Consider the following 13,085-nt stretch of genomic DNA (forward strand, 5'->3'; position numbering starts at 1 on the left):
GAACCGCTCGGTCACCTATACCGGCTACACAAGTCAGAACACATAATAACCATCGAGTAATAACAACACAACGGAGTAAACAAAAAACTATCGATATCAATTTACATATCATAACAACAATGGCACGTGTATATCACCGCGCACGCTAAAGTTCGAAACTTTGCAGTACATCACAATACAAACGAGTTTTGATACAAGCAGACGAAGCGACGCGGACAATAAAACAGTTCACTCGTTAACAGGACTGATTAACGAATAAATTTTACTTTTTCTGACAAAATACAAAATTTTACTTTTTTCATGCCGAGTGAATTTCATTCCCCTTTAGTGACAGGCTGACTGTAGCTGTCAAATTTTCCACTCCATGGCAGTCGAAATCACAAGACGCGTCGCCAACATCTGAAAAGCAGAGTCATTGAACTCCAAGCTGTGTATCGTGCACTACGGCAAAATATTGCAAAATGTGTTTCAAATGCCAGTTATCATACGAAGCATCGACGCAAAGGGACATCTACGTCACGTCGTTGAAACTAACTAAAGCGATTCGGTGGTCTGTATACGTAGTACTGAGCATATCTCATTGTTTCGGACGTTGGCAAAACATGTTTCCATCCAAAGTGCCTTGCAGGAACAGATGAATGTAGAGAGGCGTTGTGGAAATTTGTAAATGAAACAGAACGACTGAAGTTTTATTTATGCCATGTGCCGCTGGCCCGTTGCCTTGTTATGCCCATATGTTGGCGACTGTGCTGGGTGTGGATTAAAATACACACTACTATAATTTATTTAGTATTGTAGACGTCCAACAAGTGCTTCCTAACAGACGCAGAAGTATACAAAGTGCCACCTTATCCTTGGCTTGACGATATTTTACGCCATAGAAACGCTTGTAGTTATTTGTACTCGTTGAATTCAAAATAAAATTGTCATAAATCTATATCTTCTGCAGCTACGTTAATTAGTGTAAATCTGTGAGTGATATCTCACACTAATTACTTGTGTTACAATGTTCACTTTGAATCATGGTATGTATGTTTGACGATTCAAGTGTGTTGTTTTATCAGCAGTGTATGAGAATACAAGCCGATTAAAAGAAACTGACATCCGGGAATACTAAGCGACAGCGCACGCTTTGCCGCCTCGATTTGTCATGAAGGAAGAACCACTGGATGCTTTCTCGCCGGTCGACACGGTGAGAATGGATCCCTTTTCATTTCATAATTTTTTCTTGCACTCGTCGTGTTCCGTATATAGCATGGAGAACAACCACCTCAGGGACATGGAACGAGCCAAAAAATCCAGCAACAAAAGACAAGGAACACTTGAAAAATTACTGTGTAGCGTGCATTGCTTTAACAATGTATCATGTTTAATTTTTCACACATTTTTATAAAATTTACCTTGCGGTTTTAATGACGGAAAGTGCGTTAAGTAATACAAATTGCGTTTAATACGGCGCGTACGTAGACATCAGACTACAATACACTAGGCTACAGACCAGTCTGATAACGAAAGCCTGTGTTCCACGTTCTCAATTTTTGGCTTCGCCAATTTACAGCCATGCTATCCAGCTTAACCTAAACCTTGGGCTGTGCTACAGTTAAGTCTGTCAACACTACCAAAAATGGAGGGAGTTGTAAATTTCTTACTTTCGTATAACTCGCTGTGGGAAGCTGAACAAGCATCAAGTGTGCCTCACTTTTATTCATTTCCTCCCCTTGACTCTCATTTTGTAACAGATGAGTCTGCCTGTCACAAGTGAAAGGAGAAATGGACCACCACCTTTTCACAAGAAAGACCGTAACCAGAACCTTAACACAGTACAAATGATGGTTACAATTAATGGATTTAAATCCAACATTGTTGATAACATTATTTAAAAAAACGAAACTGAATAAGCAAGCTAGATCCCACATGTACCCAATGAGTATACACAGACAAAAAGCTATTTATTTATGATACGATAACAGGAGAAACATTGGACAACTATTTACAACAAATATATACAATACAACACAGGTAGATACAATTTGAAGTTCATAATGGGTCCAGGGCTTGAAGTCCAGGCCTGAAATCCATCAAGAAGCTACTGCAAACAAATTGTGAAGATTTTCCATTGTCTTTTTCATTGATATCTAGGAACATTCAAATGTTTTGTGATGTACTGTACACTGCTCTTCACTGCAGTCACATTCAAAGGAGGACTTCTGTCCCTGTTGATGCTCTACATTTGCCCTGGCGTGTTTGATCTGATTCAGTATGCACGAGTGCGAGTGTCAACAGGGTAGAAGTAACTTTAGCCAGAACAGCAATAGTCTCTGACTGCATATGAAAGCGCTATACTTGGTGACCAGCTGAAGACTATTGGAATCGTACCCAAGATGGTTCCTGTTAACTTGTGGAGTATATTGTTCTGATTTTTGATTGGGATTACCGAAGTGTCCGATTCCACCCGTCTGCTTTGACCCATGACATCACCATTATGGCAGAAACGACCATTCACAACGACTCCAATATAGCGCCTATGACGCCATTATGTAAACATGACAACAAACATGAAAATTGATTGAAAAACCAACACACACATCTTCCTCCAAAAATGTAATCAAACTAACAGGACAAACAAGGGAAATTGGAGGTTTTTGAATGGGGACAAAGTATATATAAATACATATAAACACGCAGGGTCAACAGCAGCTCAGGATACCAAAACACATATCTACGACCGCGTATTGGAATCGGGCACTTCCCTTGACCTATATAGATCAACAGCAGCTCATGATACTAAAACAAAGGTAGCTAAGAGAGCACATTGAAATCAGACATTTCCCATTACCTATAAAGCGTAAAAACAACTAACGATACAAAAAAATTTAAATCAAGTACTTCCCCAAAGATATCTAAATCAAGCCCAAGTGCTAATACTAAAACATTAACCACCAACACATGCAGTAAATACCACCGACCAAACACAGAAATACCCCACCAACCGTCATAACACACGAAAAATACCCCCCCCCCCCCCCAAAAAAAAAAAAAATAGACTACTTACCACAACAGTGCTGCGCACTAGGTCACACACACACACACACACACACACACAAAAAAAAACAAACAACCAAAACAAACTCACAACTCACTCACAACCTACTAACCCCCTTCCCCCCTCCACCCTCCCTCCAAAACATCAGCTTGCAGACAAAAGTGAAGCATTACAGTTAGTATAGCAGTAGTAGTAGTAGTAGTAGTAGTAGTAGTAGTTTTATTCATCTGTGTATCACTGTGTCAACAATATTGAACATTAGAATTAAAAAAAAAAAATTAAAAAACATAATTACATGTAAACAGACACATACATACAGTTGAAACTTGATCATCCGGACCTCAGTTACATGTATTCACAATTATCTGGATTATCAACCATGAGCAAATATATTTGTGGTCTAGTTCGTGCATGCGTGGACATGTTGTGCTAGTATTATCTGCCCATCCCTCGCATGAACTCTGCCCCTTGCGTTTCATTATTTTTGACACAATTATTTATTAAGACAGATAAAAAAATCTACTCTTCCAAGCAGCTGCAGAACACACACGTAAAAGACTGTTGTAATTGGCAAGCTTTCGGAGAAGGAAAAAGGCTGGAGATGTCTAGGAAAAGGGGCAAATTTCGGGAAAGTCGCCCAGAACCACGGGTCAGGGGAGAGTTACCATATGGGATGGGGAGGAAAGACTGATTGTTGGGGACTGCATCAGATGAGATTTGAAAACCTGATAGCTTAAAGGTGGAATACAGGCTAATATGCAAGACAGAAATTACTACTAAAACACTGGATGAGTTAATAAGGGTTAATAGGGCTGAAAAGCTAAGTGCATTGTACATAACAGGTGGGAGAGGGGCGGTCAGAAATAGACGGGAAACACAATGAAAGATGTAGAAAACTAAAATGGAGTGACACATAGAGTAGTTACAGTGAAGAAATGCTGAAACGGAAGAAATTAACATAAATTACGGCCAGGTGGGTGTCGAGAATCGAGGACATGTTGCAGCGCTAGTTCCCACCTGCAGAGTTCTGAAAAACTGGTGTCTGGGGGAAGAATCCAGATGGCCCGTCTGGTGAAACAGGTGCTGAGGTCACGAATGTTATGTCCCAATCTTCGCAATATTTTTGTCAGACCTTATGCTGCTCCTGCACCCATCTCCCTACCCTGTGGCTCCTACACCTGTGACCATTCCCGCTACATGACTTGCCCTATGCACCCTCCACCATCTATAATAGCCCTGTAACTGGCAAAACATGTACTACAGAAGGGAGCGCCACCTGTGAAACTACACGTCATGTATCAGTTACTATGTAAACACTGTTCGGCCTTCTACATCAGCATGACTACCACAAAATTATCAGTTATGATGAATGGGCATAAGCAGCGGATGTAAACTGGCAACTCGAAATATCCCGTTGCAGAGCATGCTCTACAACATGACATTTGTGACCTCGGCACCTGTTTCACCGCACACACCATCTGCATTCTTCCCCCAGATACCAGTTTCTCAGAACTCCGCAGGTGGGCACTAGCACTACAAGATGTCCTTGATTCTCACCACCCACCTGGCCATAATTTACATTAATTTCTTCCGTTTCAGCATTTCTTCACTGTAACTACTCTTTGCTGCACTCCATTTTAGTTTTCTACATCTTTCATTGTCTTTCCCGTCTACTTCTCACTGCCCCCCTCCCACTTGTTATGTACAATGCACTTAGCTTTTCACCCTTAGTAACTTGTCCAAGGTGTTTTAGTAGTAATCTCTGTCTTGCATATTACCCTGTCTTGCACCTTTAAGATCCCAGGTTTTCAAATCTCGTCTGATGCAGTCCCCAGCAATCAGTCTTTCCTTCTCATCCTGTATGGTAAAGTCACCCCTGACCTGTGATTCTGGGTGGCTTTTCCAATGTCTACCCATTTTCCTAGACCTCTCCAGTCATTTTCCTTCACCCTTCTTCCTTCCCCTTCAACCCTTCTGCCTGAAGAAGGAGCCACTGGCTCCAAAAGCTTGCCTATTACAACAGTCTTTTATATGTGTGTTCTGCTGCTGCTTAATGAGTAGATTTTTTATCTATCCAATTAAATAATTTTTGTCATTTTTTTTTAGTTAGATAGTTGCCAATCTCTATGTCGCTGCATTGTGTCATGTCTGTTATTAAAAATGTCAAAGCACAATTTTGATTCCTTCAAAAAGTCTGAAGTGGTCATAAGTTAACTGATAAGCATGGTGTAGGTACTTCTACAAGAAGCAATATTAAGAAGAATACTGATTCAGCTTTGATGTACACCTAGAAACGTGATAGTGAAGACAGGAGTAAACAGAGAAAGGTGGTGACGAAATCGAAAAATTGTATAACCGATACAGATGATTCTCTTTTCGAGGATATAACAGAGCTAATGACAAACATATGAATATGCTATGAGTGTGATGCTGATGATGTGAAAGAGTGGCTCAGTTGTCTCAGTAATGCTCAAGGTTTTCAGATCTTGGTGAAAAATTATTGCAGGCAAACAAACAACAGCAAATGCAAGAAGATGAAACAGAAGAAAATGGAAGTGCAGAAAATGATGCAGAACCATTCCATGCAGAAGCATTTCAAGCCCTGGAAACAGCTTTCAAATGGTTCAAAAAACAGGGTGTGAGTTAACTACAATTAATCTGGATTTGTGATGCAGCAGTGCAATGAAGAGAAAAAAATGTTTATGTTTGATGACAGTTACCAAATACTTTAAACAAAATTAAACTACAGTGATTGTCCTATGTGAGTTTTTTAGGTATTTCATGATTAAGGTTGCATTATTTCAGTAATTTTAAGAAAATATGCAAGTACATACAAAAATATTTCTCTAATCTCTTAATAAATATTTATTTTTGTAAGTTTTAATAAGTTTAGTTTGTTCTTGTTGTTTTGAATAAACATCTAACATTAAATATTAACTATAGAAATATAACTATTTGACAGTGTAACTAAAAGATTGCCATACTAAGACACAGTGTAAATAACAAAAAAATCTCTTTTCTTCAGATATTTAATCATCCAGGTTTTTTACTATCTGAATGACTTACAACAGCAACTAGTCTTGTTATCAGGTCTCCACTGTATTTGGAAGTCTACTAAGACAAGGATTGGCCAGGTAGTTGGCCATAACCTCATAATGGGAATCGTGCTAGCATTTACTTGGAAGTGATTTGGGGAAACCACAGAGAATCTAAATCAGGATGGTCAGATGAATACTAGAGCCTCCACCTTCCTGAATACCTGGCTATTGTATCCAGAACAGTGCAGTCACATTCTCTAAGTCTAAGTGCTGCAGAGAAGTTATTTAATAATGTAAAAGGCCACTCCTGCACTGTTCATTCATTCCTCACTAGCAGTAACCACACAGTCTGTACACAGATATTACCTGATATTTTTACACATAATGTACCACAACACAGGTCATTCAAAAGCTGTGATTCCACCTGTCTTCTTTGACCCACAACATAACTGTGTCGTATGACATTATGGTTGCGTAATGTTTTTCAGTTGGTAGGTCAATGGAGGCATCTGATCCCACCCGTCGGCTTTGACCTGTGACGTAAGGGTGTTGTGTTGTGTGACGTCATGACGGCGTGGAGTTTAGTTTATGAGTGTGTTGTGTCTGTAGATGTCGTCTTGTTACGGTTGGTGGTGTCCTCTGGTGGTGCGTGTATGGTCCGCATGTTATGTGGTGTATTGGGTTTATTTGGTTGTCGGTGCTTGAAGTGTGCATTTATCGGTCATGACTGTTAATAGAACGGAAATTAGTTTCAATGAGCTAAGAATTAAGTTTCCATTGTGTGTATGTTATTACAGTGTCGTTTGATGTTATTGGTTTGCTGTTTGTCGTGCTGTAAGTCGTTTAATTCAATTTGTGGCTTCTTTTGTTAGGTATGGATATGACTTGTAAGATTAAGTGTGCATGTCTGCGGACTGAAATGGGGGACGACATGTTGTCCGTCATTGAGTTTCTGCAACTTTTTGGGCTTGTGACAGAGATAGTGAAATACGGAGTATGCAAGCAGAATATGCGAGTTGGAGGCTAGTGTGTAGTGCTGGAACTTTTTTTATGGTAAGTAGTGGTTTTTTTGGGCCTATTGTTCGCGTGTTATGTATCTTAGGGGATGTACTCGATTTCAATTTTTTTGGTATTCTCAGTAGTATTTGAGCTGTATAGGTCATGGGAAGTGACCGATTCCAATGTGTCGTCGTAGCTATGTGTGTTTTGGTGTCGTGAGCTGCTGTTAACCTATATAGGTCAAGGGAAGTGCCCGATTCCAATTTTTGTTGTTTTCGGTGTTGGTTTTGTGGTATCGATAGTTGTGGAGTGATTATAATTTTTGTAGTAGTTGGTTTTTATTTTGTGGTATCGACAATTGCGGTTGACCTATGTATGTGAAAGGAAGTGACTGATTCCTGTTGATATTGTAAGTGTAGCGGAATTTGGGAATTTTGTGGTGTTTTTATGTCATCGTTTTGTGTGGTTTGGGATCGTGGTGTGTGTCTGTATGTGTTTATATTTAGTGTGTCCCCACCCAAAAACCCCCAATTTCCCACGCTGGTCCTGTTAGTTTGATTATATTTTTGGAGAGAGATTGTTTGTCAGTTTTATATGTATGCTCGTGTTTGTTGTTGTGTCTATGTAATGACGTCATAGGCACCATATTGGAGAACTTGAGAATTGTTGTTTTCGCCATGTTGGTGACTTCATGGGTCAACGCAGACGGTTGGAATCGGACACTTCTGTAATCCCCAATTGGTTTGTGTTTGTAGAAGGAGTGTTTCAGTATTCAATGGTCCTCTCTTGTGTTAGTTGTTGCCTATTTGAAGTTGTTTGTTAGGTATCTTAGTGAGTCATTTCACATTGTTAGCTGAGTGTATGAAGTTATTGGAAGAGTTTGTGCAGGTTTGCTAGTGAGCTGCTTTGAGTTTGCATACTGTTTTTATACTTTATTATTTAATGTGTGTGTTTGTGTATGTGTGTGTGTTTGTGTTTGTTTTGCAGTTTAGATTTATGTTACAGTGGGTTTTGTTGGTAAATAATTTTGGGTGGTTTTATTTGTTTGTTATTTTAGTATGTATGGTATATGTGTATACTGTAATACATTATGTAGGTTTTCAGGAATTTCGGATTTTTCCTTGTTAATGTTTGGTTGCCGTGGTTGGTGAGAATCTTGGATATTGATTCACCGTCATGGGTTATGTTATGTTTTTATATTAGTTGTTTGAATGGGTTTTGCTTTGCTGTACTTTGTTTTATATAGACAGGGTATGTGAAGGTGTGGATAATGAATTTGAATATTTGACTGTGTTGATTTTTGGTACTGCCAGCTTTGTTTTAGGTGCCATATCGATCAAGTGAAATTTATGATACAATTTTGTATGCATGATTTTTCGATTAGTTTTTGTGATGGAATGTTTTCTTTAATCATATTCTCGTAAATTTAGTTCGTTCGTGCCCAAAACCTTCTCTCTACTTCCTGCAGTTGTCCTTGAGTCTCATTTTATTGTTGGAGTAAATTATTTCATGTGTTATATATGTGTTGTTTGCAGGTGTAATGAGTGGTGTCTTGGTCGCCATATTGTATATGCTGTCTGCCATCCTGATGAAGTCATGGGTCAAAGTAGATGGGTAGAATCGCAACTTCTGGTAACCCCTACTACACACACTATTAGCTGACATCAGGAGCATAGTGACCATGTTTTCGTTTTGTGAATCACAACTTCCCATTTTCTAGCTTGAAAACTTGAGGTTGCATCCCTCCATGATGAGTGAAACAGTGAGTTCAGAATGAGGGTAGGGTGTTAAGGTAGACGCGCCAGTCTGTAATACATTGGTTTAGGTAAATAGTATAGACAGTAAAAACATTCTAAACTTATCCACTGTGTTTTAATTCTATTTCATTTTATGAATGCTGCAAATATGTTGATAGACTTGTTAGTGTTGGAACCTCATCACCTGAGTTTGATAACCTGATGAGACCTTTGTTTCTCAAAACAAGTTGTTTGAGGTGTGTGTAGCATATAAAATGATTGAATGCTATCAATTGTTAGTATTAAAACCATTCTGTTTGGATATAGATGTGGGAGATTTTATGTCTTAAATATATGGCAACATTGTATGTTAGCAAATCGTAAACACTAATTTGTTTCGCAGACAAAATAAATTGTGAAGTGATTATTGATGTTCTGCAAGCAATTTTCAATAATTTCGCAACATCTAATTCAATTCACAATGTGTGACATTAGAAGTTAAATTTCGTAAACTTGCAAAAAATAAGATCAGTCCCAGCTGTTAATTTGAAGGTGGTGTGTAGAAGACTGGTACATAATTTTCTGTCCTTTTCGTATTTGAACCTCCTGCCAATGACTAGTACCACGGTCTCATTTTTACAATGAGTTCAGAATGTATCAGTGACTGTAATTAGTTACATTATGAATTACTCTTCTAGGATTTTGTGTGTGTCTCGATTCCAGTCTCTCGCATGATGGCAATCACTGCAGCCACTGTTTGTCAATAACTGGAGCATCTTGTTCCAAGTATGGAGCACAGGAGAAATTACAAGTACATTAGTGCAGTGTCTGGAAAGTTTGATGCAGTGTTCCTTAAGACATCTGTGGGTGTCAGAAGGACTGTTGCATTGAACTTTTCTTTTACAGGCACAGGCCTGATGTATTCCATGCCAAAGCCAAGGCAGCCTGATGAGAAAACTAAATAAGTCTCTCTATGTGGAGAAATCACGTAATTTTGCAAGCACCATGGAAAGAAGAAACTGGCACATATGGAAGTTTGGGTCTGCCCAGCAAACATATTCGGGTAGCCAAAGTAGTTAAGGCAACCGTTAGGATGAGCGAGAAATCTGGGTTCGAATCCTGGTCTGCCACAAATTTTGATTCATTTCCAGTGGATTGTGTAGCTGTTGTGGTACCATATTCTCAATTTGCAAATACATTTCATGAGAAATTATAAGGCCAAACGAATGGAAAACGCCGTAGAAGTTTGATATAAATGTGAATAGTGTGCAACAAAAAGTTGTCGCGTTGTTACACACTGATGACAGTAGTCTGAGATCGTAACATGCTGATGATATTCTGTTTGCAAGTATCATTGTTTGTGCACACCACTTTAATTGAGAATCAACACTCATTCAAAGAAGTTTTGTCCTTCTTACATTGCCTGCAATGGTACCATATACATTCAGTGTACCATCAATTTTCGCTCTACCAACTGAATTTCATGACAGCTGTTTTCTTTGCGTTTAGTGTCACTTCGTTGCATGTTAACACCTCGGAGAACAATCCTGAGCATAGCTCAGGCTGTAGCTTTGTGTTAAAAGGACCGCACCCAAGTATAGGTCGGACCACGATTTTCTCAACATGCGAGCGACCTATTGCTCGAAAACTGGACTCATTTTGTATGAGAACAATGTGCAGACATCTCGTGATGTGCCCCTTGACTAGTGCTGCCTTCCATTGTCAATTTATAGAATTATTTCAAAAGAAATATTAGCGAAAATAACAGCTGCCGTTGTGAATGGCTGAGCCAATATAATCATATTTAGGTAATTTCGTGTGCATACTGATTAGGTTTCACAGTTTCCTGTAATTCTGCTAGAAATATGTCATGTTTGTTGGTTGAGCGAGAAATTTTGTAAGCTCAAGAAGAAGAAATTGCTCAAAAATTCACCTCACAGTTTTTTCTTTGGAGGATAATTATACTTTCTCTCATCATTATTGTAAAATTGGTAATCTATCAAAAAGTAAAGTAAATATGAAAAATAAATGTTGAAGTTTGGCTGTTTTTTAGTATGTATTTCTCTTGAAGAAATAAATTACATACATATCAGTAATTCTTTAAAAAACAGCATAAATGGCAGTTTCGTTGCCCCAATATTCTTCTAAGCAGCTGTTCTCCAAATTATTAACAAATTGTAAACTTTCTTGAGAGCTTCATTTGTTTTCTCTGCAATGAGTTCTGTTCTCTACTACGCTTAAACTTTCTAGTAGGATAGGTAACATTTTAAAGGCAAAGGCAAATGGCTTTTTTTTTCTACAGAAATCTGGCAGATGATTCTTCCAACTTAACGGATAAGCAACATACTGTCATGAAAACCCAGGTTCATATGAGTATATGCCAAATATGTCACTGCCACTATACAAGCTGTCCCATCAGTCTACTGACTGGTTTGATGTGGCCCACCACGAATTCCTTTCCTGTGCTAACCTCTTCATCTCAGAGTAGCACTTGCAACCTACGTCCTCAATTATTTGCTTGACGTATTTCAATCTCTGTCTTCCTCTACAGTTTTTGCCCTCTACAGCTCCCTCTAATACCATGGAAGTCATTCCCTCATATCTTAGCAGATATCCTATCATCCTGTCCCTTCTCCTTATCAGTGTTTTCCACATATTCCTTTCCTCTGCGATTATGCGTAGAACCTCTTCATTCCTTACCTTATCAGTCCACCTAATTTTCAACATTCGTCTATAGCACCACATCTCAAATGCTTCGATTCTCTTCTGTTCCGGTTTTCCCAGTCCATGTTTCACTACCATACAATGCTGTACTCCAGACGTACATCCTCAGAAATTTCTTCCTCAAATTAAGGGCGGTATTTGATATTAGTAGACTTCTCTTGGCCAGAAATGCCTTTTTTGCCATAGCGAGTCTGCTTTTGATGTCCTCCTTGCTCCGTCCGTCATTGGTTATTTTACTGCCTAGGTAGCAGAACTCCTTAACTTCATTGACTTCATGACCATCAATCCTGATGTTAAGTTTCTCGCTGTTCTCATTTCTACTACTTCTCATTACCTTCGTCTTTCTCCGATTTACTCTCAAACCATACTGTGTACTCATTAGACTGTTCATTCCATTCAGCAGATAATTTAATTCTTCTTCACTTTCACTCAGGATAGCAATGTCATCAGCGAATCGTATCATTGATATCCTTTCACCTTGTATTTTAATTCCACTCCTGAACCTTTCTTTTATTTCCATCATTGCTTCCTCGATGTACAGATTGAAGAGTAGGGGCGAAAGGCTACAGCCTTGTCTTACACCCTTCTTAATACGAGCACTTCGTTCTTGATCGTCCACTCTTATTATTCTACATCTACATCCATACTCCGCAAGCCACCTGACGGTGTGTGGCGGAGGGTACCCTGAGTACCTCTATCGGTTCTCCCTTCTATTCCAGTCTCGTATTGTTCATGGAAAGAAGGATTGTCTGTATGCTTCTGTGTGGGCTCTAATCTCTCTGATTTTATCCTCATGATCTCTTCGCGAGATATACGTTGGAGGGAGCAATATACTGCTTGACTCTTCGGTGAAGGTATGTTCTCGAAACTTTAACAAAAGCCCGGACCGAGCTACTGAGCGTCTCTCCTGTAGAGTCTTCCACTGGAGTTTGTCTATCATCTCTGTAACGCTTTCGCGATTACTAAATGATCCTGTAATGAAGCGCGCTGCTCTCCGTTGGATCTTCTCTATCTCTTCTATCAACCCTATCTGGTACGGATCCCACACTGCTGAGCAGTATTCAAGCAGTGGGCGAACAAGCGTACTGTAACCTACTTCCTTTGTTTTCGGATTGCATTTCCTTAGGATTCTTCCAATGAATCTCAGTCTGGCATCTGCTTTACCGACGATCAACTTTATATGATCATTCCATTTTAAATCACTACTAATGCCTACTCCCAGATAATTTATGGAATTAACTGCTTCCAGTTGCTGACCTGCTATTTTGTAGCTAAATGATAAGGGATCTATCTTTCTATGTATTCGCAGCACATTACACTTGTCTACATTGAGATTGAATTGCCATTCCCTGCACCATGCGTCAATTCGCTGCAGATCCTCCTGCATTTCAGTACAATTCTCCATGTTACAACCTCTCGATACACCACAGCATCATCTGCAAAAAGCCTCAGTGAACTTCCAATGTCATCCACCAGGTCATTTATGTATATTGTGAACAGCAACGGTCCCATGACACTCCCCTGTGGCACACCTGAAATCACACT

At 39.2% G+C, this 13,085-nt stretch overlaps 1 protein-coding gene across 1 annotated transcript in view; it reads left to right on the plus strand.

The window, feature by feature from the left end:
• Nucleotides 1-659: 659 nt before the first annotated feature.
• Nucleotides 660-13,085, plus strand: part of LOC124720522 (zinc finger protein 771-like) — a 106,555-nt gene continuing 94,129 nt past the window's right edge. The window contains exons 1-2 of the mRNA XM_047245881.1: nucleotides 660-971; nucleotides 1,049-1,192. Coding sequence (XP_047101837.1) covers nucleotides 1,151-1,192 — 42 coding nt within the window. The 5' untranslated portion in view covers nucleotides 660-971; nucleotides 1,049-1,150. The remainder of the gene's footprint in view (nucleotides 972-1,048; nucleotides 1,193-13,085) is intronic.

The sequence above is a fragment of the Schistocerca piceifrons genome, chromosome 11 (genome assembly GCF_021461385.2).
Source record: "Schistocerca piceifrons isolate TAMUIC-IGC-003096 chromosome 11, iqSchPice1.1, whole genome shotgun sequence".
In the NCBI taxonomy this organism is placed as follows: domain Eukaryota; kingdom Metazoa; phylum Arthropoda; class Insecta; order Orthoptera; family Acrididae; genus Schistocerca; species Schistocerca piceifrons.